The 26,079-nt window shown below is 51.2% G+C and overlaps 12 protein-coding genes across 12 annotated transcripts; 8 read left to right on the top strand and 4 right to left on the bottom strand.

The window, feature by feature from the left end:
* Window positions 1-557: 557 nt before the first annotated feature.
* Window positions 558-1,750, top strand: P174DRAFT_457729 (Gfo/Idh/MocA family protein; the record flags this gene model as incomplete). Its single annotated transcript, XM_024829579.1, has 4 exons — window positions 558-602; window positions 659-717; window positions 753-942; window positions 1,019-1,750. 4 exons carry the CDS (start codon window positions 558-560, stop codon window positions 1,748-1,750), a joined length of 1,026 nt encoding a protein of 341 aa, XP_024685614.1.
* Window positions 1,751-2,254: 504 nt separating this feature from the next.
* On the top strand, window positions 2,255-3,191 carry P174DRAFT_384665 (UPF0041-domain-containing protein). The gene is made up of 3 exons (XM_024823219.1): window positions 2,255-2,352; window positions 2,610-2,682; window positions 2,732-3,191. Exons 1-3 carry the CDS (start codon window positions 2,280-2,282, stop codon window positions 2,919-2,921), a joined length of 336 nt encoding a protein of 111 aa, XP_024685613.1. The 5' UTR covers window positions 2,255-2,279; the 3' UTR covers window positions 2,922-3,191.
* Window positions 3,192-4,413: 1,222 nt separating this feature from the next.
* Window positions 4,414-6,041, top strand: P174DRAFT_438801 (FAD/NAD(P)-binding domain-containing protein). The gene is made up of 2 exons (XM_024826630.1): window positions 4,414-5,073; window positions 5,130-6,041. Exons 1-2 carry the CDS (start codon window positions 4,507-4,509, stop codon window positions 5,808-5,810), a joined length of 1,248 nt encoding a protein of 415 aa, XP_024685612.1. The 5' UTR covers window positions 4,414-4,506; the 3' UTR covers window positions 5,811-6,041.
* Window positions 6,042-7,588: 1,547 nt separating this feature from the next.
* P174DRAFT_438800 (NAD(P)/FAD-dependent oxidoreductase) lies at window positions 7,589-9,388 on the top strand. The gene is made up of 3 exons (XM_024826629.1): window positions 7,589-8,491; window positions 8,559-8,894; window positions 8,977-9,388. The coding sequence occupies exons 1-3, from the start codon at window positions 7,661-7,663 to the stop codon at window positions 9,097-9,099; spliced, it is 1,290 nt and encodes a 429-aa protein (XP_024685611.1). The 5' UTR covers window positions 7,589-7,660; the 3' UTR covers window positions 9,100-9,388.
* Window positions 9,389-10,049: 661 nt separating this feature from the next.
* Window positions 10,050-10,823, top strand: P174DRAFT_448688 (uncharacterized protein; the record flags this gene model as incomplete). Its single annotated transcript, XM_024828785.1, has 3 exons — window positions 10,050-10,193; window positions 10,258-10,409; window positions 10,464-10,823. 3 exons carry the CDS (start codon window positions 10,050-10,052, stop codon window positions 10,591-10,593), a joined length of 426 nt encoding a protein of 141 aa, XP_024685610.1. The 3' UTR covers window positions 10,594-10,823.
* A 4-nt stretch (window positions 10,824-10,827) lies between these two features.
* P174DRAFT_510119 (propionyl-CoA carboxylase) lies at window positions 10,828-12,655 on the bottom strand (the record flags this gene model as incomplete). Its single annotated transcript, XM_024831638.1, has 6 exons — window positions 12,042-12,655; window positions 11,700-11,962; window positions 11,578-11,673; window positions 11,383-11,546; window positions 11,081-11,314; window positions 10,828-11,057 (listed from the first exon to the last, which is right to left on the bottom strand). The coding sequence occupies exons 1-6, from the start codon at window positions 12,648-12,650 to the stop codon at window positions 10,828-10,830; spliced, it is 1,596 nt and encodes a 531-aa protein (XP_024685609.1). The 5' UTR covers window positions 12,651-12,655.
* A 165-nt stretch (window positions 12,656-12,820) lies between these two features.
* On the top strand, window positions 12,821-14,786 carry P174DRAFT_501666 (putative pyruvate carboxylase; the record flags this gene model as incomplete). The annotated part of the gene is made up of 2 exons (XM_024831043.1): window positions 12,821-13,749; window positions 13,817-14,786. The coding sequence occupies 2 exons, from the start codon at window positions 12,821-12,823 to the stop codon at window positions 14,784-14,786; spliced, it is 1,899 nt and encodes a 632-aa protein (XP_024685608.1).
* A 219-nt stretch (window positions 14,787-15,005) lies between these two features.
* Window positions 15,006-16,366, bottom strand: P174DRAFT_417992 (uncharacterized protein; the record flags this gene model as incomplete). The annotated part of the gene is made up of 4 exons (XM_024824656.1): window positions 15,006-15,468; window positions 15,549-15,893; window positions 15,949-16,088; window positions 16,148-16,366. The coding sequence occupies 4 exons, from the start codon at window positions 16,364-16,366 to the stop codon at window positions 15,006-15,008; spliced, it is 1,167 nt and encodes a 388-aa protein (XP_024685607.1).
* On the bottom strand, window positions 16,198-16,998 carry P174DRAFT_448683 (uncharacterized protein; the record flags this gene model as incomplete). The annotated part of the gene is made up of 2 exons (XM_024828784.1): window positions 16,198-16,762; window positions 16,992-16,998. 2 exons carry the CDS (start codon window positions 16,996-16,998, stop codon window positions 16,590-16,592), a joined length of 180 nt encoding a protein of 59 aa, XP_024685606.1. The 3' UTR covers window positions 16,198-16,589.
* An 836-nt stretch (window positions 16,999-17,834) lies between these two features.
* Window positions 17,835-20,352, top strand: P174DRAFT_96931 (putative capsular associated protein). The gene is made up of 2 exons (XM_024832500.1): window positions 17,835-20,158; window positions 20,241-20,352. The coding sequence occupies exon 1, from the start codon at window positions 18,289-18,291 to the stop codon at window positions 20,146-20,148; it is 1,860 nt and encodes a 619-aa protein (XP_024685605.1). The 5' UTR covers window positions 17,835-18,288; the 3' UTR covers window positions 20,149-20,158; window positions 20,241-20,352.
* Window positions 20,353-21,412: 1,060 nt separating this feature from the next.
* P174DRAFT_448681 (uncharacterized protein) lies at window positions 21,413-22,581 on the top strand. Its single transcript, XM_024828783.1, has 2 exons — window positions 21,413-21,955; window positions 22,013-22,581. The coding sequence occupies exons 1-2, from the start codon at window positions 21,696-21,698 to the stop codon at window positions 22,341-22,343; spliced, it is 591 nt and encodes a 196-aa protein (XP_024685604.1). The 5' UTR covers window positions 21,413-21,695; the 3' UTR covers window positions 22,344-22,581.
* A 1,165-nt stretch (window positions 22,582-23,746) lies between these two features.
* P174DRAFT_501662 (ankyrin repeat domain-containing protein) lies at window positions 23,747-25,300 on the bottom strand (the record flags this gene model as incomplete). The annotated part of the gene is made up of 1 exon (XM_024831042.1): window positions 23,747-25,300. The coding sequence occupies one exon, from the start codon at window positions 25,298-25,300 to the stop codon at window positions 23,747-23,749; it is 1,554 nt and encodes a 517-aa protein (XP_024685603.1).
* Window positions 25,301-26,079: the final 779 nt, after the last annotated feature.

The following is a 26,079-nucleotide window of genomic DNA, read 5'->3' as shown; positions in this document are numbered from 1 at the left end:
ATGTGAAGTTTGTATATATCAGGTGGGGACCCTTTAGGTCTTCTTTTCTCCTTAGGACGTCATTGAGATATCAAAATACAGAGCAATGGAGCTTGACAGAAGTCTTAGCAGAGGATGCAGTCAGATAGAAGGCTAGTTTACATATGTGATCCCGACCCGGGCTACTACAGAACGCCTCTTAGAACCTCCGTACTGCCTTATAGGCTTAACCCGTGACGAAGTTGACAAACAGGACGGGAATTAGTACTTTGTCAGTCCGGAGAGCGGGGATTATTACTTAGTCAGACTTGTGTCTACACGATAACTATAACCCATATTATTCTCCTCCTAAGTCTGGCAGTGTCAAACGACCGTATGAGGCAGGTGTCTCCGGAAGGCTGCCCTTCACAGCAAAGCAACTAACATAGTGCTGTCTTGCTAGAAATGATAAATAGCATGAGAATTCCAAAAGATTTAGCTCTATTAATCCTCTCTGTCTCTCTCTCTCTCTCTCTATTAATGACTTGAGTTTGAGTAACGACCCGCCATTTTATTGTAAGTCTTCAGGAACACGAACGATGAATCGCAATCTGGACATTGGTGTCGCGGGTCTGGGCCGCATGGTAAGCTAGACCTTCGTCCGTGTCTATGATGCACTCACTTACCGAAGCCGTCGAAGGGTAAACGTCACGTACACACCCTGTTGTATCGTACCCCACGGGCTAAGGTGGTGGCAGTGTGCAGCACTGATGCTCATGAACTTCAATGGCTAGAGAAAACAAAGAGTACAGGGAATTTCGCATTGCTGTCTACAGCAGCTACGAGGAAATGCTAGCACACCCTGGCCTCAATGCTGTCTGGATCTCAACCAGCACCGATGTTCACGCGAGCCAATCTTTAGCAGCGATCGGAAAGGGCCTCCATGTTCTCTGTGAAAAGCCCTTGAGCACTGATCTTGCGGAGGTAAATAGCACATACTCTCGCTCACCACATATCCTATGCAGACCTGGAGGCGCGGTGATAGCTAACCATTCAATAGGTTCAATCCGTCATTCACGCTGCAAGGGCTAACCCGTCCATCAAGGTGATGGCAGGATTTTCACGGCGCTTTGACGCCTCATACCGCGATACAAGCGACAAAATTTTCAACCAGAATGCGATCGGAAAGCCGTTCATGGTCCGATCGAATACGTGCGACCTCCGGGACGAGTCGGGCTTCTTTGTGAAGTATGCTGCTCGGAATGGCGGGATCTTCGTCGACTGCGCAATTCACGATATCGACCTCTCGCTTTGGTTCCTGGACAACCCGGTTCCAAAGGCTTGCTGGGCAGCTGGAACACTCCAACATCATCCCGAACTACAACAGCTCTCCGACGTTGACAACGCTGTTGGTATTGTCGAGTTCTGGGGAGGAAAGATTGCTTACTTCTACTGCTCGCGGACCCAGGCCCATGGCCATGATGTGTGCACAGAGGTCACGGGGACAGAAGGTAAGCTGATGGTGAATGTGTTGCCGCGGAAGAATAATGTCATCCTGGCGGATAAGCTTGGGATGCGACATGAGGTCCAGCCTGAGTACTGGGAGCGATTCGAGGACGCGTTCGCGCGGGAGGCCAATGAGTTCGTCGATGCAGTGGTCAATGATAAGCCTGTTCCCATCCCTCTGGAGACGGGGATTAAAGTGATGAAGATCGGATGGGCTTTGCAGCAAGCTTTACTGACGGGGAAAGTTTCTCTGTTCAGCGAGAGTGGAGAACTATTGGATGGATAGAATCCAGGGACAATTGTGTAGCCAGAAATTCAGCATAGGAATACATCTTGTGTGTCTAGTCTAATGTAGAGGCTCTAGCTATGATTACATTTTCCTTTCTTATTTTTGGGTAGGTCTAATCACATTGAGGCGACCAAAGCGCGGGGATTCCTACTCGAACAGGCCATTTGACCTACTTAATGTGCGTATACGGAAACTCCCTCCCTCACAGCTCCATTTCTCATATCTCGCCGGTGCACTTCCTGCTACTACTTCGTTATAAATGTAATCATTGCGGCTACAAGTTACTCCTGTCAGCACCAAGCGCCTTTTCTGAATTGCCGTGGTATGGCCTGCGCAACCCATTTGCTGATCTCCGTGCTCGACCACAGTTGCCCGTTATGCGAAGTGAGGGCTTCTGCAGACAAGGATCCACCTGCATAACTCCGCCATGCACATCTCCGTTGGGGCTCCGGTCATCGGACCTTCCAAGCGCCTCAAAATCATTCTTCGTCCTTCAAGAGTCTTTGACGGAGGCACACTCTTCGAAATGGCTGCATTTGTCAAGTTCGTAAATGCGAAGATCAGGTCCAATGCAACGCTTGATTATCTCTGCTCCACCCGTACGTACGATCCAAAAGTTTCCCCTCATTATTCCCACTACGCCGGGTGACGGAAGGATTGGGTCCTCTCTGGATTGTTGTTGATCATCCGTCGCATGCTCGAAACTCTACAGGTGAATATGTGAGATTGGATCAATCTATTTAAAAGTCAACAGCTTGCCTGTTGGCCCTGAGCTGCGTCAAAGGCGCGAGACCTTCACCGAGACATACAGCAGGACGATCACGGGTGGAGAGATGGCTAATTGCTTTTTCGGTAGACTTCTGGGGCCCAGTATCGACCTTCGGAATTCCAATAGCCGCTGTCATGGACACGCAAAAGAGTCCCGAATTGTAAGACTGCAGCTATGGTCTTCGAGGAGTAGTATCTGACCCTTCGCAGAATATCGGGAAAGATGACAGGCGTTCTGGTCATCTACGCGGCCACTTTCATGCGTTTTGCGCTCGCTATAACACCGAAGAATTACCTCCTTTTCTTATGCCACTCCACCAACCTTGCTGCTCAGCTTACACAGGGCTACCGCTACCTAGACTACCACAACTGGGGCGGAAAGGAGAGGATGCGTGGGTAAACCTGCAGTCGAGGCAGACAATAAGAGATAGCCTAGTAAATGGGCAAGGTCAACTGTTACAGTAAGTAGATAAGAGTGGAAGTATTGAGCAAGGCCGTCGTTCGGCGAAAAGATCAAGGCACCTTCTTCGCTATGAACAAGTCTCGCCTAATCAGGAAGTTACAGGTATAAAAGTAACTACAGATAGCTGTATAGACATCTGAAAGCTCTCAAGGCCACCTGTGCCTCTAAGTCAACACCGTTTCGGGATTGAAAGGTGGCGGATAATTGCTCTGGAGTAGCCGTCCCAGAAGAGTCACAATGTGATGACCGCCTTTGTCTGTCTTTCTGCTTTGCTGGAATCATTTTGTACAACCCCGTTTTATCTGGGATAAGCTATCAATCATATAATGTACTGCAGGGCCAGGCTTTTCGGACAGAAAAGAAGTCTTCCGCCCGCCTCCAGATCACCCATCTGGCGGCTAGAGTAGCTTGTTCTGCTGAGGGCTTACAATATATTGATCAGATCGATTTTAAGGCCCTCCGTTCCTCAGGGCCATCACATTCTCCGGCCCGCAAATAACCACACCGGTTAGCAAACAGACGTTCTTTAACCACATCGTTGATATGCTACAGACGGAAGCCTCTGAGCTGGACATAACTGGTTGTCGGAGCATTTGTTCTCTTTCAATGCAGGGCTTGACCCGAAGTCCGAACGGTTCTTCTTAGTTAATGTCACGTGGTTCATCCGTCTTTTTATCTCCGATGTAGTCAGAACCGGAGCTTAGGGCGAACAAAAACTGAGGTGTCAACCGATCCCCGATGATAGCGAATCTATGGTAATCGCTAGTAAAGGGTATGATTCGGGATGAATGAAGGGCTGATTTCTGGCAAACTAGATATCTAACTAACTACTTATAATCGACTAAATGAAAACTCGGTAAAATCCGGCGAGTTGAATCCATGGTAGAATCCAGCGATCTGATTGGCCCAGCCAGAATTCGGTTAAATATCAATATCTGATACTCTCCGGATTCGATAGTGGTAAGATATGGCTGACATGAGGCTTTTCCCGTTTAAGCTCTACCAGGCATTGAAGACTTTCACATCCTTGTTTATTGTTCTAGAATTGGCATTCTTCAGGCTTGCTCTTCGATTGGGACGATATTACCCTCGTATCGATTCAATTATAAGGTAAAGGAAAAGCGTGGACGGCGGTTAAACGGGGCAAGGCATGTCACTGAAAGCCATAACCCGAAGCTCCTATGCCCGAGCAATTCGGCAATATCCGAGTCCATTTAAGGCCGGCAAGAAGCCGAAGAGGGTAGCTGAATAGGCCGCCGATGTTAAGTCTTCGGAGATCTGATCTGCGTCGCGTTAACCGGCCGTAACTACGGAGAATAGCAAAGCCTCATGGCATGTCGGCTCCGAGGAAAGCAATGCTCACTCCTCCTAATCCGACCCTGCATATAAAGCGCCCACACCTCGTCGGTACACGAGACACACCGGTGCCCACGAGCAGAACTGCGAAGCTCCAGCGTCAAACATTATTGTCACAACCCCAACCAACTAGCGCCTATTGTCCATCAAGTACCACGCCCACGCTATGGCACCCCTGAAAATTCTTATCTGCGGCGGAGGTATCGCTGGCCCCGCCCTTGCTTTCTGGCTCTCGAAGCTGGGGCATGATGTTACGATTGTCGAACGATTCCCCTGTTTGCGTGCCAGTGGGCAACAGCTAGATCTACGGGGACCCGGAATTCAAGTCATGAAACGTATGGGCCTCGAGGACCTTTTCCGCTCTCAAGGAATAAGCGAGGTCGGCATGCAGTTCGTCGATGATCACGGTAAACAGAAAGCTTTCTACCCGGTGAACAAGTCCGGCAAGGGATTGCAGAGTTTCACAACCGACTATGAAATTATGAGAGGAGACCTCTGTCGCATGTTGTACAACCTTACCAAGGACCGTGTCAACTACATATTTGGTGTACATGTCGAGAGGCTCGAGCAGGATAGCGACTTAGTCAGGGTCAAATTCTCCGACGGCAAGAAAGATCAATTTGATCTAGTAGTGGGTGCGGATGGACAAGGATCGCATACTCGGCGGATGATGCTAGGACCCGACGCCCCAGATCCGTTCCACTTTCTCGGCCTTTACATTGCATACTTCACGGTTCCCCGGGAGGAAGGGATGAATATGTTAGCACGCTTTATAACGCTCCCAGGAAGCGGTTTGTTTTCACGCGAAGACATGCTCGGGACACGATTCAAGCATATCTCGGCTACTGTGCTGCCTCGGAAAAACTGGAAAATGTCAGAAAGAGCGATATTCAGGAGCAAAAAGAAGTCTGGGCCCAACTCTTCGCTGATGCTGCCTGGAAGACACCGCGAATCATCCGTGACATGCAGAATGACACGGCGGCGAACGACTTCTACTCTCAGAAGGTGGGACAAGTGAGGCTGGACTCTTGGTCTCGTGGTCGAGTTGTTCTCGTTGGGGATGCTGCCTACTGTCCCTCTCCCGCCACAGGGATGGGCACCACATCGAGCCTTACCGGAGCCTATGTCTTGGCAGGGGAGATTGCCAAGTACTGTGGTCGTCTTGAATCTTCCGATGGTCCCAAGGACCCTCTGTTCACCGCTTTGAACGAGTATGACAGAAAATTTCGACCCTTCATGAAAGAAGTACAAACACTAGGTCCCGGTATGCCAAATATTGTAGCCCCGGAGACCAGATGGGGCATTTCTGTGATGCACTTTATCTTGTGGCTGGCTGCTTTGCTAGGCATTGATGCGGTTGCCCAATGGTTTCTGCGCGAAAAGAATGCATGGGACCTGCCGTACTATGAGGAGCTGGATATTTCTACCCAAGAGAGACCTGAGCCTGCCGATGCCAAGAAGTCACGCTAGGCCTGGGAAATTTACTCAGATAAGGAAAGCTCAACGCTGAACTCCCAGTTCCGAACCGAATTCAATAGCATTTGTTGGACAATTTGAAGTATTACTGATAATTAACGCTAATATTACTGTCATCGGCTGTGGCCACGTGGTGAGAGCTTGTTACTAGTCATTACATTGATTAGTACATTCGCCGCCTGTACCTAGTTTCTTCCTCCTTAAGCAGTTCCATTTCATTCCTCGTGGCCTATTGGGACGGCTAGAGTAAAGCCGCGGACTGAGATCTTCTAGCCCGTGACAATCACAAAACCATTCGACATTAGCAGTGTATCAGTCTCCAGCAGTGTTATAGTATAGAAAGCTGCCTCAGGAACTAGCTTGCCATCATTCACATATATCACTTTGTAGCAAGCCTTGACCAAAATTTTCTTTGCCAATGATGATCCGATTAAGACTGTTGCGCACAAGCCCCAAGAGGATGTCTCTACGGCACTTTTGAACTAGGACATTACAGGAAGGACTAAGTAGGCCCAATGTGCCAGGAAAGCAGATAGCCATGCAAAGGATACGGGCTGTCTAATCTTATAGTAGCAGTTGAGGTCCATCAAGTAGAGACAAGTCGCTGAACCAACTATTGGAACAGGATCGGTCCGATCAACGAGCCCTAGTAGAGGAATCCTGAGTTGACGCAAGATTTTGCTAATCACGAGAGATGGTTGGTTAGATATTGCACCTTAAATGGCTCGTCTGATAACGGACCTACTCTAGGACCACCTCTGTGCCTGCAGCAAAGTCCTGTGGCATCATATTTCTGATCATAGGTCACTCACCTTATCACGGAAGTGGGTTAAGTATGGGCTATGCGGATAGCAGCATTCATGATTCTATTTCTTGCTCATTATTGCCAGTCTTACAGTCAAGTTCCAAGTATCTGCACAACCACAAAAGCTCGCCATACAGGATCTCCACATCCCTTACATGAACCCGTATTTTCTGCTTGTTGTGGCAGCTTTTAGCTGTCTTGCTTGATTTTCATTCCCATTAATTATATAGCCCGTCTCGGCAGCTTCAGAAGGGATGTCTATTTAGTTATCCCAGTGCCTTGTCCCAATTCTAAATGCAGCAAGGTAGGTTGGATGTCCCAGCTCATGATTTCCTTGCTAATTATTCCATAGTTTCTTCAGCCGGTTTGGAACCAGGCTCGTCGCCAACAGGCTGGGTCGGTACAGCATATACATCGTCTTCTGCGCGTTGTTGGGCATACTAGTCTTGGCTCTGGATGCCCAGGTCTCTCCTCCACAAGAGTGCAGATATCACAATGGGCTCACGTTTTCTTTGCCTCCATCCCGGGTCTCGTCACGAACACGATTTGCCGGGGGAACACTAGCACATGAGGGTGGATCCTACATGGGAACGAACGTGTTTGCGGGAGTTTTTCTATCTTGCTGGTACCGCGTTAGTTGCCATTGCTCGGTTTATGAAAACCGGCCCTGAGCTTTTCGTCGGATTTTGGCCTTTACATGGCTGCGGTATATTCATTTGTATAATAGTGTATAGCTACCCAAGGAAGGGCCTATTATTCCGCTATGTGGCACAAGGAACCTTTTAACTCATTGTGGGACTGAACCAGAAAAGACCGTATCGGAGATAAATCCATATATCACAAAACTATGCCGACTCCGAGCGGGACGGAGATCGCTAGGACGGCGGAATTGACGGAAGAAAAGGAGTATAAGAGGTAAAAATGCAGAGTATCCTCCCAAAATATTATTATCAATCTAACTCGCTGCAGCAGATTGCGCAGTACATCGCATGTTCTTTGATTCTCACCTCTTTCCAGCCTCGCCCACATCAGAAGTCTAATGTCTCTCCAAAAGATAAAGCTCTTTCTGCAATTCTACTACCTGAGTGCCAAACATAATGTTCAGCAGGGGTTAGACAGAGTCTCAAGCTACATTCATCGCATCAACTACCGTCCTCATCCATCGCCACGCCAAGTACTTGTGTTAGGAGGTTCCTTCGCCGGTTCTCACGTTGCCCAACGTCTCGCCCATACCCTCCCCTCAGGATGGATGGTTACCCTGCTCGAAAAAAACTCCCATTTCCACTATGCCTTTGCATTTCCCCGATTAGCCGTGCTAGGCGGCCGTGAGTCGCAGGCCTTCATCCCATACGATCGCCTCGCTGGGTCTGCGCCTCCGGGCATCTTTCAGCATGTCCAAGGCGAAGCTAAAACGGTTAATCTAGACGAAAACCATGTGACTCTTACTGATGGTAATATCGTTCCCTATGATTACCTGGTCATAGCGACGGGTGCAGCGCAACCTGCCCCAACAAGGCTTCGCTCTGTTTCTCGGGAACAAGCGACTGCCGAGTTACGGGAATGCCAGCGGCAGATACGTGACGCGGAGCGGATCGCTGTCATCGGTGGCGGCGCAGCGGGTATTGAGCTAGTGACAGAAATAAAGGAGGAGTATGGGCGGAAGCATGTTACATTGATTCATTCGAGGGACCAATTGTTGCCCCGGTTTGGGCCTAAGATCCATGAGTATGTGATGGCTGACTTGCAGAAGAGGGGTGTAGAAATCCTGCTCCGAGAGAGGCCTGAGATCCCGCGTTCTGCACTGGGGGAAGCGCAAGGGCCAATGGTGCTCACCATGGCGGATGGATCTAAGAGGCATTTCGATTTGGTGGTGAGTTCATATTAACATGTCATGTCTAGTCATACAGGATGTTTGGCGGTCTGACCGGTCTTTGTAGATTCAGTGTACTGGTCTGAGGCCGAATTCGAAGTTCATGCTCCCGCATGCTGCAAATTCTCTTGCCGCAAATGGAGAAATCATCGTCAAGCCTACGTTGCAGGTTGGGATTCAGGAATCCAGTTCTTCGCGGAGTGGACAAGATTTGCTTCATCACGGGCGCATCTTTGCCTTAGGTGATGTTGCCCGAACCGGAGGTCCGAAGCAGGGACGCGCTTGTATGCTTCAAGGAGACATTACTGTCAAGAACATACTTGCCATGATTCGTGGCAGCCCTACCTTAAAGGAGTACAATCCCCATCCTTTCGAAGGAGCTCTTCAATTGACCATGGGGAAGGTAAGCACGCTGCCTATAACAGCACCTTACTGCCGCTGTCGGGTACGTACTAGATATGCTGATGTTATCATTTTCTGAACAGAAGCACCAAGTAATGTACTTGCAAATGCCCGGATATGAATTTTTACAGCCAATGCAGCAGTCGGATGAAGACCTTGGCGCTGCACGGATGTGGAAGAAGCTCAATGCTAAATACGTGGAATAAAACCGTCATGGTCGCTAACCCTAGATCTTTCCTGGGATTCTTTTTCTTCCCTTGCTTTGCTTTGTTTTCATTCCACTGTACTCGAGAGACACGGAAACTTGCATAGCGTTTTGAGCATCTCGTCGACCGAGCTGTAATATTCAGGTTTCTTGACCAACGCATCTGCAGTGACCGCAAAGTCCTCTTAGCAAAGCGCAGACCGAACTCCTTCTCAATTTCGTCCCAGGCGAGGCCTCTAGCCACCAATTTCTGTAGGACCTCATCCTCGGCCGCTGTATAAGGTCGACCACTACTGGCGGTGGGCAATGGACTGGAAGGATCCGTCAGGAGCTGCTGGTAAAAGCTCCTCCAACGCTCCAGGCATCGTTCTGGTGGTCCGACGCCCCTCTTCAAATGTTCGTAAAAGCAAAGGACGGCTTAAACTTCGCATTTTCCTTGAAACCAAGGATACATTGAAAGTGACTTTTAAGTCAAGTCTCTCAAGTATATCAAGCAAGATCTCTGGGGATTAGATTCCATTGTAAACTTGGGGTTGGAGGAGGAATAGTTCGATTTTCTGGCTCCTAAACCAGGGCATGAATCGCCCTTAATAAAGCGTCTAGCGCTGCGCCTCGGTGACGAAGGATACCTTATTGGTTAAACTGCACAGCCACGAGAACATAAAACAGATACCGCGATGATATAGAACAAATTACATTGTAAGATATCATTGGTCTATATATAAAGTTCTTGCATATTAGTTGCGTTGGCATTGGGGTATAACAGTAGGTTCCTCTCGCGGGGCGGAAAGAGGTTTCGGCCCGCGGTGTTCCAAATCCGCAAGAGCTTCCCTCGTTGACCCTCCACCGTTCTCATTGCGGCCAGGTTCCTTTTCGTCGGGGGATATGGTAGCCACACCTTTCAGCAGTCGCCCACCAGGATTAACACCTTGGGGCCTCGAACACTCCTGCATGGGTCGTCGCCCGCACGAACCAGTGGGCTATAGACCACGGGAAAGACACCCCATTTTCACCCCATTTTCGATTTACACTGGAGTGCTGGAATGTTCTGGATACGGAAGCCTGGAGGCCGCAGGTTATCCCGATGGCGAGGGAGTTCGACATGGCAGATGCGCCTGTGGGAGATTCTCTGCTGAGGTCAGGCTGAGAAGTGATGCAGAAGGAAGAGAAGACGATCAACTGGCGAGAACGGGCCAAGGTACGGAAGGGCATAGCCAAAGAGGTCGGCGCACATTCACTGGGTGCGGTGGCAATCGCGTATCTCTTACCACAAGCTGCTCTTGTAACTCTGCTATTTGGTGGTGCAATGATGTGAGTATCTCTGCCTTGGGTTTAGAGAACTGAAGCTAATAATGGACCTTGTAGAACACCTCGCCCAAGTCTCTTCCTGGGTTTTACAACATTGCCCAGGGGGCGCAGGTCATCATCAATCATTGCGATCCCAGAGAACCTCTTGGACAAGTGGAGGGCTATTGTCCGCCGCAATACTTGCTAAAGGAGAGCACTATGGCCCTGTCATTTGATATAGGCTTGTTGCTTTGAAAAGGAGATCTGTTTCGTACTTTGCATTTCTAGAGTTCTGACCGGAGAGATGGACGGGAAAGCACGGGGGAAATGACTTTCAACAAATCATCTCAGCCGTTCTTTACCCGAGGAGATTACGTATGTTGGGCTCTATATTACAATTGTGTGGAAGCTAGTGTAGATTGCCTGACTATGCAGTAGACTATTATGAAAAGACAGGCTGGATCTTCCCACAATTCCTCAAAGCCAACCGCTCAGCCATCAACACCTCGTACACGTGTCTGACCCATCCGCAGCAGATCTTCCTTGTATCCTTGGGATCGACAATCTCCTGCACCCCAAACGCATTGGCCGTCCGCACGGGATTCATCAGCCGCAGATATTCCTCCTCCAACTCCTTATACCGGGCAGCCTTGCTCTCTTTGCCGCCCGTTGCTCTGCCTCTCGCAGTTCCTGACGATGGCCCACCTCGATGCCCCCGTCCAGTGGCAGAGACCCCCAGTTCCCGGAAGGCCAGGCAACCTGAACGACGGGGTCTCGGGCACCCAGCATGATCCCGCCGGCAACGCCATACGCACGCCTTGTAATCACGTTGAAGATAGGAGTCGTCGTGGCAAAGTAGGTTTTAGCCAGCTCCACCCCCCAGCGCATCGTGGCGTTGCGTTCGGCGACGGTCCCAATAGCATATCCGGCTACATATTAGCATTAGCGTCTTTAGCATCTTTTTCTTACAGTCGCAAGGGAAAAGACCAAGACATACGGACGTCCACAAACTGCACAACCGGCAGATTCATCACATCGCATAGCTTCAGCAGCCGCGCCAGCTTCTGGCTGCCTGCCGCATCCAGCGCACCCCCATTCACCTCGCAGTTATTCGCGATGATCCCCACCGGCCGACCACCCAGTCTCGCCAGCCCCCGATCGCTGTCCGGCCCCATAACCCCCGATCTCAAACCAGGAGCCCGCGTCCACTACAGACCTGATAATGGTGTAGGGGTTGTACATCCTCGCCGCACGCCGCGGAATAACACTCCGCAAGCCGACGTCCTCTCTGTCCACCGGATCCTCACACTTCACGACGGGGGCGCCTCGCCGCCATGGTTAGGCAGGAACCCGAGCACCGTCCGCAACTGTTCGAAGCACTCGGCCTCATTGGCAGCAAGATTGTCAATCGTCCCGTTGGTGCAATGCACCATTGGCCCGCCCAAATCCTGAAAATCCAGTCCTTCCTCGAAGGTGGCGTTGGCGACCACCTCCGGGCCGGCGTTGAACAGCGCACCGATATCCGCCGCCATGACGGAGAAATGGCATGAGACGACGCGTGCTGCGCCGAGACCGATCTATCATCATCGCTTAGTAGAAAGTTCAGCGCCCCCCCCCCCAGAGGAATGGGAAACAAGGCAAGGAGAGGGAGGTTACAGCAGGTCCAACGACAGCCCCCAGATTCGGAATGCCCTTGTTCAGCTGCTCCACAACCTGCGCGTACATGCGCACGTAGGGGAGATAACTCCATCCTTCTTTGCGGATGGTGGTTACGCTGCCGCCGCCGGAGCTGCCGTCGACGAGCTTGACGACGGGCAGTTTGAGCGCGATGGCTAGCTTCTCGGCGTAGATTGTCTTGTCTGCCGTTGAGCCGTCGGCGTGTCCGCTGCGGATGCTAAAGTCGTCGGCTGTGAGGAGGACGCGTCGGCCGCGGAGGTTCCCGAAGCCCTGGACATTGTTGCTCGGCGTGAAGGATTCGGGGACTTCTGACGTGGGACCGGTGGGTTTCCAGGTGACGGTGCCGGAGACGGAGCCGATCTCTTCGAAGGAGTTGGGGTCGAGGAGCTGGGTGATGCGCTCGCGGACCCAGAGCTTGCCAGCTTGTTTCTGGCGTGCGTAGCCGCGGTGAGAAGGGTTGGGGGTTGCGGCGATTTCTTTGAGGGTGTCGATGGTGGAGAGGACGTCGGAGTAGTCTGGTGGTAGTTGGGGTGTTGATAGGTGGGAGGAGAGTTGATTGAGACGTTTGGCAGCCGTGTCGTCTTTCATTTTTGTAGGTTCCTCAAATGCTTCAATGTAATTGATACTGTGCAAGATGGCTAGAATGATATAAGAAATTGCGGGGGAACCGAGAGCCGAGGTTCGTTCCCCGCATCATTTCTCCATATCTATATCTAGACTTGGAACTACACAACACTACCAAATCGATACACTCAACAATGATGAAAAAACTCCTGATAGCCAACAGAGGTGAGATTGCAGTGCGCATCTTGCAAGCTGCCCGCGAGCTTTCACCCCCTGTACACACAGTTGCCCTATCGACTCCCAACGACACATCGCACTGTCAACTGGGCCACCCCGACCAGACCATCACGCTTCCGTCTGCAGCCTCCTACCTGGATATATCCCTGGTCGTAAAAATCTGCCAAGAACATGGCATTGACACCGTGCACCCAGGCTACGGCTTCCTCAGCGAATCCGCCGAGTTCGCCCGCCGCATGCACGAAATCGGGGTGACTGTCATCGGGCCGGGGGCCGAGATCCTCGAGCGAACAGGCGATAAACTGCAAGCCAAAGCTCTGGCTGCGTCCTGCGGGGTTCCAGTGCTCCCATCTCACAGCGCGCAATCTCTCGACGAGATCCGCGCGTTCGTCGAGAAAGTCGGATACCCCGTCATGATCAAAGCAGTCGACGGGGGCGGCGGACGAGGGATCCGGCTGATCCACCAGCACCAGGCATCCGAGCTGGCAAATTTGGTGGCCAGAGCCCGGAGCGAGTCCCACTCGCAGACGGTCTTCGTTGAAAAGGCCGCCGTGGACGGCTTCCACCATGTCGAGGTGCAGGTCCTCGGCGACGGGACAGGGACCGTCCACCACCTGCACGAACGAGACTGCAGTGTGCAACGGCGGTTCCAGAAGATTGTCGAGTGTGCCCCGTCTCTGCTGGACCGGTCGATTATTAACAGAGTAATTGAGGCGGCGCTGCGTATCGCCCGTACCATCCATTACCGATCGCTCGGCACGTTCGAGTTCCTCGTCAGCGAGAGCAGGCCCGAATTCTACTTCCTCGAAATTAACCCCCGGCTACAGGTGGAGCATACCGTCACCGAGGCCGTGACCGGGGTGGATCTCGTACAGGCGCAGCTGCGGTTAGCCCGGGCGAATCTCTCCAGGCCATCCTGACGGAGTCTGTGCCAATATCAAGACAACCCTCAGCACGATCCATCCAGCTCCGTCTCTGCGCCGAAGACCCCAGCGCCAACTTCGCGCTGAGCATCGGCAAAATCACCGACTTCTTCGTGGCCCCGGCCACGGCGTCCGCGTCGACAGCCACCTCGTCCCCCCAGTAACCGTCGCCTCGGACTTTGACAACCTCCTCGCGAAAATCATCGTCACCGCCTCGAGCTGGGAGTCTGCCGTGCGGAAAGCGCGGCGCGTGCTGAGCGATACCCGTATAGAAGGGGTCAAGACGAACCTGCCCCTCCTCCGGGGGATTGTCGCAACCGAGGACTTTCTAGAGGGGAGGATCGACACGCAGTGGCTGGAGCGGAATCTCCCGGCGGTCCTGGGAACAGGCGAACGCATCTCCGCCTCGCTTGTCTCGGTTCATCACCAAAAGCCGGCTCGGCCAGGCTTGCAGCTACCGACATCATCGTCCCTCCTTTTCCGCCGTGGCGACGCGTGGAGCATCTCCCTCTCCCCTCTAGCCCTATCCCCAACGTCAAAAGAAGAGACGGGAGAAATCAGACAGCACCTGCGTCTCTCCCGCGTCCTCCGCAATGACTTCCCTTCCTCCCTCACCGCTGAAATAGAGTATACAACGCCATCGGCGTCCATTCCATACAAACTCCACCTCTCCGCCACAGGCGCAGCCACCGCAGCTAGCGCCCTCGTCTCGGGCCATCGCCGCGGTGACCCGTCGAACCCGCGACATATCGTCCTCCCGCTATCTGGGAAGTTGATCGAGGTGCTGGTGAAGCCTGGTGAGACTATCGCGAAAGACCAGGTTGTTGCGTTCGTGAAGCAGATGAAGATGGAGCTGGAGGTAAGGAGTCCGCGCGCGGGACGGGTCAAGTGGGTGTTTGAGGTGAGGAGGGATGGGGAGGAGGAGGATGTGGTCGAGGGGATGTTACTCGTCGAACTCGATACTGTCTCTGTGAGTGTGGCTGAGAAGGGGAAGCTTTGATGGGGGTCTACCTTTCTCGACATTTAGCTCCGGTATGTCAAATATGGTATTATTCTATTGGGGCTAGACAGGGGGAGATGGTAATTAGCGTGTATAGAATAATCTACATCAATGCATAATGCATAGATATATACATGCCACATGCAAGGCAAAACGCTATAGACAATACATCACATTCAACATACAGACATCACGCACACAACCCTAACCCAATGTCATCTAACGATTTCCCTCGGCCGGCATCTCAGCCCTCCGAACCACCCCATCACCCATTAACTCAAACGCCGGAGGATAGTGCCCACCCGGCAGCTCAGTCGGGTAAATCTGGGGACGCTTATGGGATTTACCCGCGGGCAGATCCACCCACGAGGGCATGCTCTGCTTCGCGAGCCTGGTTTTACGGCGTCGTTGGAGGACAAGCAGATAGAAGGCTAGTGCGCCGATGGCGGCTGCACCGGCGACAGAGCCAACGGTTACTCCGGCTATGGCGCCGGATGATAATGAGGATGATGCTGCTGCTGCTGCGGGGAGTTGCGTTGATGTTGATGTGGATGTTGCGGAAGTGCTGGGTGAGACTGCGGTAGAGGTAGGTGGTCGTACGCCGCGCTTTTTGAATAGGCTGGCGAGCTGTGTGCTGTTGAAGCCGTTTTTTGGTTCGGTAAGGGTTGCGGCGCCGGTTGGACTGATAGATAGTGTTTAGTGGAAGAGCTCGAGAAAGGGTTACTATAGTTACTATAGTTACTATAGTGTAATGATGAGAACCTACCCCCGCCAATCACGTCCGAAATCTTGGATGGAATCGCATGTCCTTCAACGTCACTGGCGTTATAGTTGGTCCTCCACGAGAGAGTCTGCAGATCGAATATCCCGATTCCGTTAGCGAAGGTCGCGGTGTCGTAGTTTCGCCACTGGGGATAATACTCCATCCCATCAATTGGGATAATGCCTCCAATAACTAGCATGGTATGTTTTTGGACTAGCTGGCATTTGTGCTGGTATCGGATAGTGTTGTCCCGGTGGACGAATCCGCTGGAAAGAGGGCAGGGAGAGGACGTAGACGTCGCCGTCGGAATCCCCTGTATTTTGTGCCATGCCCCGAAAACATAGCTACTGATCTTTGAGCCATGAGATTGAGCACAAGATCCGGATGGGGATGGCTTACATTGAATGGGACGACAGATCGTCGGACGCAGCTACAACGCTGCAGCCGGCCATTCGCCAGCGGGAAATATCGCCTGTTGTTAGCTGCGTGTACCATTTCTTGTTCGCGATGTCGTAGACTCGAGCGAATTCCACTGAATTCTAAGTCCTATCCCCGTTAGCTAGAGAACCGAGAACGAAAGAGAAAAAAAGATCCATACCTGATGAGTAGTATCATTCTGCCTCGCAGCCAAAACAGAAAGCTTCTTGCCGACGGGATACGTATATCCCCCAAAAGCGACGAGGAGGCCCTGGTCACCCGCAGATTCGATAAGACTCACGTAGCCATCGCCAATGGTCTCGAAAGTGTCCATATCGGCAGTAGATGCATTGGTCCACTCGAGGGCATTCATATCTAGTGTGATCAGTCCCGGGGTCATGGACGTATCCGCCCCGGCGTGTTATGGAAGACAGGGTTTCCGGCAGGGTGCAACGTGCCGCTTAGATAGTAAGCTTTTTTTTATCGAGCGACGACTGGACCGCGCCTCCCCGTGTGAGTCTCACGACGGGAACGCCCCAGAACCCGTCCCTGGTCCAGTTGTTATTTGTGTCGTACTTCCACGTTGCCAGCGGCGGGACAGGGGGCCCTCCCCACTCGCTGGCCTAGGCTCCGTAGAAAAAGAGGCTTTCGCCGTTAGAGAAGGAGGCTCCTTCGTTCAGGTACAGGGGATAGTCAGCCAGGTCGGATGCATTCCACGGCTTTGCGATGTAATTGAAGAGGCCGGGATCGGAGTTCTGCCATGACCTCGACAGGTCGATTGTCTCGAGATCGGTGACTGCAAGGGTCAGTGAGAACAAAAGACTAAATTGGGAAACGCACTTGCAAAGGTGATTATGGTGCCATTTGGCAAGATGCTATATTATATTCAGGGTTTGGGCGGAACACGGCGCTTGCAGTAGTTGCATGAAACGAATCCACCGTCGTCGTGACTTATGATTGATCATGCTTAAGGACCGGCATCATGGTCGTTACGGCGATATGAGCTACTGAGCTCAGGTCAATACAAGACATGTTGGCGAGCATGTTCCTACATTCGATGAGATTGATGGAGGGGGAGCAGACAGACTCTCCTCTTATTCAGCTTGAGAGGAAAGGTACCAACTGTGAGCACAATCTCGATTTGCTATATGATTTTTATATTAAGGCATCTTAGGTGCACGGCGCGGAGGATGAACAACTATAACCATACCTCAAATATCTCAGGTTGTCGGCGGCGAGGGACTTCCGATTGGGCCAGATTGAAGTTCCTGGACTCCACAAAGACCCCTAAGGCACTCACCAAGACAGACAGCTCGATGATAGATGATAGTAATGTAATAATGGCTGATTCTCGCAGTCTACTGTAAGTAATCCACTCGGGAGCTGTGCCAGTGTGGAACTGCTAAAGACGTTTGCGGAAGCGCCAAATGCCGCCGAGATTTCCCCATTCGGTGTCTGCGCCAAATAGGGAAGAAGGGTTCGTGGAGTGATCGTCCACGAACCCTTCTTTTTCTTGCCGTAACTGCGGCACTTCATAATAGTATTACAGGTTCAATAGTTCAATTGCAGGCAGGGTATATGGCAAAGCAACGAGGAGAAATATGTCGGTGCCCTTTTCAAGGTTGGCGACCAATTCCGACGGACACAGTAGTGCTTACACATAATTGATATGTAGGATTAATCCTTGTTTAGCGCCGGGCTGATGGTACCATTCTAGCCAATAAATTAGTCACCTGAACGTGAAGGGCATGAGCTTTGCAGTTTGCACATGGATGTCGTACGACTGCTTGGGCCAAAGAAGGGGGAAAAGGGTTGAATCTCATCCATCATATGTATGCATCACGGCACATAGTAGAGTCGATCAACTGGAAGAACCTTAACCTAATCTGATCCTCAAAATAAGCCCCTTTTGGCAATCGAGAATCCTCCACTTGGCATGGAATTGAACATTAAACCAATCGTTGCATTCCGTGGGACTCCATACCAGGGCCAAGACGGCTTTCACTTCGGGCATTTTGCGACGCTGTCACCAGGCGTCTTACTCTAGTCATGCCCTATGGATACGGTCGTTAACTCTTAAAGGTTAGTACCGTACTTAAAGTGGCCAAACTGTTTCCGCTTCCGCTTTCAAATCGATTTGCTCCAAAAAATCTTCGAGATCCAACTGGCAGAGTTTCAGCCCCGGTAGTGTAGGACATGGCGTTGGCTGACTTGGGACGAGAGCCCCGTGTTTAATAAGGCGCTGAAGGGCCACCTCGGTTGCGATAATTTTTCCTGAATCTCTCTCTGTGTGATTATTTTCATCGCCATTCCCCCTTCAACATGGTGACATTGTCGCCGTTGAGGGTTCGATCGGCCGTTCTTATATTTTTAGGGGTCTCGTTTACTCTGGGGTTTTGGTTGTTTGGTGGTCGGAGCCACGAACCCGTGGGATTTAATATTCCGTACAACCACGCAGATTCACCATCACCATCAGGAGACCATCCGATCGATCAACTCATCCTAAACGCCGATGCAGAATGGCGATCGCTGCTGGGAAAGGAGGCCAAAACTTTCGAGGCCGCAACGGAGGAATATCGTCGCCGTCGGGATCGACATCCGCCTCCAGGCTTCAAGGAGTGGTTCGAATTCGCTAGGTCCAAGGACGCACTCATTATCGAGGACTTTTTCGACCAAATATATGATGACCTGAATCCATTCTGGGGTCTGGAACCAAAGGAGATCCGACGACAAGCGCAAAGTCTCAAACCCCGCATCGCTGTTCGCAAGCATAAAGCGACCGCGATCACCGACCACAAAGCGCTTTGGTTAGACTCATGGCTCAGTCTTGTGCGCAGCATCCAGCAGTACCTTCCCGACCTCGACATGCCCTTTAACCCCATGGATGAATCCCGAATCGTTGTGCCTTCGGAAACCATCGCGGAATACATGGGCAAGGAACGCGTAAGCCGACAGTGGATGCGAGATAAGAGCCCTGCAGAGTTTATCACGGAATACACAGCTGCGAAGGATGAACCCCAGTCTGGGAAATTCGAACCTCGCTTCCTAGGCCCCAACGATGGTCCGTTCTGGCATATGGCTCGGGTCGGCTGCCCGCCAGACAGCCCGTCGCGCAAAAGTCTCACCGTCGACCCGGATACAGTCCTGCAGGTGGCCATGGAGAACTTTTTGCCGCACTCGCAGAATGGCTATGTGCGCAACTGGACCCAGTCCAAGGATATTTGTTGGCGTCCGGAGATGCAGGCGCTCCATGGAACCTTTATCGAGCCCGTGTCCATATCCACCGCGCATGAGCTATTTCCTCTTTTTGGAGGATCCAAGCTGCCAGTCAATAACGAGATCCTCATCCCTCCTGCTATGTACTGGGCCAAGGACAAGCGATACTCTGGCGGCGACAAACATGGTGGTCCATGGGAATCGAAGAAAGATTCCCTGATCTGGCGCGGCATCGCATCGGGAGGTCGAAACCGAATCAACAACTGGACGGGCTTCCAGCGCCATCGTCTTCTAGCCATGTTGAACGGGACATCCGTCGCTGCTGCCGAACGGAACAATTCTCACTTTGTGAATTTCGTGCTCCCCAACTACGACTACTACAATCTGGCCTCGGGTCACGCCGGCCAACTCCACGAGTTCGTGGAGGACCATGTCGACGCGGGCTTCATCCATCTCGTCTGCTTCCCCTGTGTCCCAGACCAGCCCTGCGAGTACGATCTGACGGATCCGCACTGCGCCTACACGGAACCGTACTTTGCCCTCGTCCCCGCCATGCCCATGGACAAGCAGTACGACTACAAATACCTGCCTGACATCGATGGCAATTCCTTTAGCGGACGGTACCGCGGCTTCTTATTGTCGACTTCTCTCCCCATCAAAGCAACCATCTACGACGAATGGCACGACTCGCGGCTCATCCCCTGGGCCCATTTCGTCCCCATGGACTCGACGTTCCTCGACATCTACGGCATAATGGAGTACTTTATCGGATACGGCGGGCCGGGCCATGACTCCGCCGCGCGAAAGATTGCCCTGAACGGCAAGGAGTGGGCGGAGAAGGTGCTTCGCCGGGAGGATATGCAGATCTACATGTATCGGTTGTTGCTTGAGTATGCGAGGATCTGTGATGATAGACGGGATAATTTGGGGTATACCGAGGATATCTTATGGGTCGACCGTGAATAGACCGTCTGAGGTATATAACTTTTCTAATGTATTTACGACCCTCTTGTATATAACTTTCTGCTAATAAATCATGTATCGACTGTTTCTAAAAGGCGTCCGATATGCGCAACATCTTCCGGGACCTCTTAGTACGACACTTGTTACTATCTTAGCGGACTGAGGAAGGAATTATTCTCGCTGAAAGCACTGCTGGCGAGATAGTGTCCACGTAGTAAATATACTCATAGACGTTATATAGGGTTAGTATCCTAGGCAAGACCCTGAGCTGGTGTCTGTGCTGAGGTCACAGTCTGTGGTTCTGGTGTTTGTAGAATAGATGGCCAAACTTAATAGATAGAGCTATCTAATTGATATAGAGGGGGGAGAGGCACTATATGAGAAAGGGAGCCTATGTCCACCTCTAGCCATGTCCCAAGCTTCCTATTTAGAGATGGTGGATATTGGGGGTGGGTTAGGGCTATCTTCCTAATGACATGACCTTGTAACTAACCGTGATATTCAGGCGGGGTTGAATTCAATGCAATCCAAGGTAATTCCCCTTCTTTTCCCCAAAGAGGAATATGAAGCAGGTACGCAACGATCATGTAATGCCTGCATTCGTGCCTTGGCTGTTGGAACCCATGCGCTTCAACGATAACTAATTGGCGGGAAGAGCGTGCTCAGCGTGCGCTAATCAAGGGTTAAGGGATTTCATGATTCTGGAGTGGGCACATTATCATCGAGTTACCTTATCTGCCTTAGTACGGGTCTTAGAGTCTAGCACGTTCAATCATAACATAACTTCCTAGCCCTCCAGAGTTTGAGGTATTTAAGGTATGGTTGTGGTTGCCCGTCCTATCCGCCATGTGTCTAAGAAGCCTTAATAAACTTAATCTAAAAGTAATTGACGTGGTGCTTATGGTTGGTACTTGCCTGCCTCTTAAGGCGAATATGATAGGAACAGTCTCCCATTCTCCAATGAACTTGTCCTTTGAATTCAAAGTTCTGTTATATACTCTCCTCCCCATCTGGCACAGCGTCATGGTCCATAGCCTTCCTCGAACAAATTTACCTTGGCTCTTGCGTCACAGCTAACTCTTGGAATATTTGTCTCCTCACGGTGGCGTACGTGATTCCAAATTTCAGGATTTCCAGGAGCTTATGGGATAGCAAGACTGGTGTGTAGCGGTTAGCGACTTCAGCGTTACATCCATACTTAATATATCTCCCAATCTACTGCACGTTCATTGTGCCATCTTTCCTTAGCGTGAGACACTCGGAGAATTGACCAGTCGCTTACCTTGGCCCTGTTGGTGTTACCAAAATAGGATATTGCTGGTCTAGTCCGAGACTCCAGAATTTGTCAACGCACTCGGTTATAGAAGGCATTGTTCGAGATGGCGGTCAGCGGCAGTCAATGACAGTCAATGGCAGTCAACAGAATGGGGTATAAGAAGGCTCTCTTCCCCACATTCAGCAGTTCTATCTAGACAGCTACTCGAAGCATCCTTATCCAGTACCCTTGCGAGCTGTTCAAAAGGTCTGATATTCTGAAATCCACGTTCAAAATGCGCGCAACTCAGCTCGCCCTTCTTGCCCTGGCCGCTTCTGCAAAGCTGGCCACCTCGTTCAAGATCCCCGAGGGAATGATGGACGGAGTTTACAAGGTCTACCTCAACGAGAACGGTGTTGAAGTCCACGAGCCTCTCCTCCCAGAGGATATCGTCCAAGTGACAGACCCCGAATCCGAACAACACGAAGCAGCCCTTTTCGAGAGGGCAGCAGACCCTAGTTTCGCTGTTACATACTGCGGCTGTGGCATAACCATGTAAGTGGCCAAGTCTTATGCAGTCCTTTCCGCTTATTCTAACTGCTTCGATGGTAGGAACCATGGAGACTGCGACAGAGCCGTGCAGAACCTGAAGAACCAGTTCGGCGGCGGAACGGTTCGTATCGGACCGAATCTGGCGTGGTATTCGATCAGCGGCAGCGTGGTGGCATTCGCCTGCAACAAAGTTGCTGCACAGGCCGAGGCCAGCGCGGATCGCCTCACTAGGGCCCTCCAGGGTATTACGGAGAGGTGTGGGTGGTACGTTCCGGGGACCACGAGATTTGTCACCAACCTATGGCTCGATCCATACTGGGGATATATGAATTATCACCCTGGTCTGGACTTTTGTGCCGCGTCTACCAGCTCTGGATCTCACAGCTGCTAACGCCCGAGGCACTCTGGGTGTGCCAACTCTCGCGACGAAATATGGGCTAGGCCATGATGGAGATATTTGCTAGTCACTCACATCAAGTGTTAGCATATCAGTGTTCCTTCAAATTCGTTCATTTCACTGCTGTAGTAATCTAGTAGACGTCCTTACCTCCTCAAGCATCACCTTCTGGGACTATACTGAAGGAATGGACGCTAGAATGCTCAGCGAGCAGCTGTCTTGTTTGGCACGGAATGAGTATAGTGCAATGGAGCTGTCTTGCGATATCGAGGGCAAGGACGCCTAACTTTTGGAATGCCTCTTAACTTCAAGCCTGCTCAGTGTGCCCGTCCAGACATGGTGGGTGTCGGGTTGGGTTAGGGTTATCTTCTGCACAATCTGGTAATGGATGCCGGCCTTTCCGCGAAGACGAGGACAACCAGTTCCTTGAAGACAAGGTGCGTATAGCCAAAGTAAAAGGCTGTATATTGCCCACGACCGCCCGGACCACTCCCGACAAAACCCTAAAGGCTGCATAGTCGTAAACTAGCCCAGCTTCCTCTGCCACTTGTTTCCTACATCTGCTGCATTGAGACCTGATCGACGCACCCTCAGAAAGCTCGGCAGCGCGAAGCACAGCCGACGACATGCACCGGGGTGTGTTTCCACCGCTGGAGCGCCGCAGCAGCCGAGTTGACGACCTGCACGGCAGCTCTGGCGTGACGATCTGCCGTAGTGAAGGACCTCCTGGTCTACCCTAAACAACGGAAAGGCTGCCATCCGATGGCAGGATCACGAGGGCCATCGATGAGATTGGTGACGATGGTCTTCCGGGGCTCGTCTGCGTTTGTTTGGCTGGCAGCCATTGGATATGCCTTGTGTTTGTCAACTGATTGAGTCTTCGTTTCAAGTCCTGGCTCCAGTCGTCGTTCTGGTCCATGATGTTACACCTATGCCAATAACGCTAAGGGACCGGAAGGATTTACTAAGAAGACAAAGTTCTGAGTAAGACAATACATGCACGATTTCTAAGTCTTATTCTTATCTTATTAATGTTCTTGACTACGGGGTAATTGGCGGCTAAATCCTGCGGTTGTTTCACCCCCGGATTTAAGCCTGGATTTATGTCTGTATTCCGATACTGCGCTGCACTTAAGCAGCACGACTGCGTCTCCTTGTCCTCATTGCAGGCACCTACTTTGCTGCATAACCACGGTTCAGTTCCTAGAGAATCTTGTTTTATATCCCACCATGACTCAACTTCTAGTTGTCTTCGGCGCAACAGGCCAGCAAGGCAGCTCCGTCATCAACCACGTCCTATCCGACCCCGTCCTCTCCACCAAATACTGATAGGGTGACATAGGGTAATCTACACGTCGTACCATAGCAATGAAGTAAAGCCACCGTTGTCAATTCTTCTATGCAATGGACATAGGTGGTTGACGGCTAAATATATTCCTCGTCTTAAAGCACTTGGCCATCTGTTCATATACTTTGCCTCTTTCCAAATCTTGCTCCACTGTTGACGCATCCCATAGCTGATTCTCCACCAGAAACTCCCATGCAATCTTAGGCGTCTGCCGAAACGCAAACACTAAATGATGCGCCATCTTGCAGCCAGCAGTGTCCGTTGCATTAGGGTCTGCGCCATTGGAAAGGAGAACCCGAACCATCTCTAGCCCACTTCGTGCTGACAGATGCAAGGGAGTACTGCCATCTACACTTGTTCTGGCCTGGATATCAGCGCCTGCTTCTAGTAGAGCCCCCAACCTACTAGGCACACTTGACCAAGCAGCACAGTGAATCGGGTAAACGATTTCCAGCTCGTCAGGTTCTGGATCAAAGAGCCACTCGTGTAGCGACTCGCCTGTCTGCCCCCAGGATTTGAAGCAGCGCGAATCAGCCGGTGCGTTGACACTAGCGCCGTACTGGATCAAATAGCGGACGAGTGTGGAATCCGCCTCCCCTCGATTCGAGAACGCAGCATAATGTAGAGCCGTGTGGTTTCCTGGATCTGATCCAATTGTCGGGTCAGCTCCGTGCTCGAGGAGGTACTTGGTCATAGTACTTTGACAGGCGAAAACAGCAGAGTGCAATGGGGTCCAACCATGGCTACCAGTTTCGTTCACAGTCAAGTTGCTATGACCCAGTATCCACTGCACAGTATCCACACGACCAGCCTCTGCCGCGCGGTGCAGAATAGATCCATTTGAACTGCTCCGAGCATGAACATCCACGCCACCTTGCACCAACACCTGCACCACAGTCAGCGAACTATGGTGTGCCGCTTCATGCAGCACAGTTTCCCCATAGAGATTGCGGAGCTGGACATTCGCAGAGGCAGCAAGCAGCTCCCTCACAGCAGGAAGATTGTCCTCTTGCACTGCGTACCATAGTGGGCTCTCCCGGATTGAAGTAAGCGCATTGACATTTGCCCCTGCGGCAATCAAGTATTTCAACAACGCCGTCTCATCTTCTTGACTCCCTTTCTCAGCCCATACACTCCTTTCCCCAGCTGCAAAATGCAACAGCGTCTCAGCATGCGTGGTCACGTCATGGATACTGGCCCCTTCGCGGAGTAGCACCTGCACACACTCCAGGCTGCGGCTCATTGCTGCAAAATGAATCGGTGCTTTCTGCGCAGCGGCCCTGTCAAAAAGGCTATAATTTCTCTGCTTGCAGTATTTGATAATCATTTCGAGGATCTGTGCATCCCCCTTCAGTGCCGCCAAGTGGAGCGCATTCGTCCCCATCTCATCACTCCGGTCGTGGACGCCATGCTGGATAAGCAGTGCGATGATTTCGTGTCTGCCGCGCAGAATGGCCTCGTGCAGTGGATGACAGTCTAAGCTGGGCCCATCAGGGGAGACTCCATCGTTCAGAAGTTGGGCAACTGTAGCAATGTCGTTGTGGTGGATTGCTTCAAATAGTGCGCGTTCTTCTCTCAGGCCACCGGGCCCGAGTGAAGACATTAGATCAAGAGAAAGGACGGCAAGTTGAGAAAGTAGACTGAGGATAACAGCAAGTTACTACATAAAACTAATGCACTAGGCTAAAAGAGGTGTCCGCGATGTTTTCTTAGTTTAGATTACATTCCATAGATACCTCGGTAACTAACCAGTTCACCAGTTTGCGCAGTTAGGAAAGGTAGCCCTTGGGCAAAAATAACAAATAGTTAGCTAGCCTTGAACAGATTTAGGTAGTGTGATTAATAGTAAGTTTAGCTAGTCTGACCAGACAGCCAGAAACGGCCGCTTCTGGCAAGTATAACAATGTTGTTTTGTGGCAGAGGTGTACTTGATGGCTATTTATAAACCTACTTAGGTATATTATAGACAACAATTTCAGTGAAGGTGTGCTGCAGTCTATGATGTATGAGCAGTGATTTCCACCTTATATAGTGATTCACTCAGCGTGCGATGTCCCTACTATATGATTCTATTGACATCCACAATGCATGATTTCATACCAAGTCAATATAGTTCAATATCAGGTTGTCAATGCCTTTACCACCAATGGCTGCTGACTGCAAGGGGTGTGGTGTAGTATACACCAGGCTACTTATACAGAGGAACACAAAAGGAACCCATGGACATAAATACCGAATCCAAGTCCATTCTTCCATTACTTCTAGTTACTTCTAGTTTCCAACTTCTATGAGCAAGCTTCAGGAATAGACCTAAAGAACAAGTTAGAGCTATAGAACATCATCATGAAGCCAACAGTCATACAAGCCTCATCCATCCCAGCC

Source organism: Aspergillus novofumigatus (genome assembly GCF_002847465.1).
Source record: "Aspergillus novofumigatus IBT 16806 chromosome Unknown P174scaffold_2, whole genome shotgun sequence".
NCBI lineage: Eukaryota > Fungi > Ascomycota > Eurotiomycetes > Eurotiales > Aspergillaceae > Aspergillus > Aspergillus novofumigatus.
The sequence above is the reverse complement of the archived record's forward strand: the minus strand, read 5'-3'. Positions and strand labels throughout refer to the sequence as shown.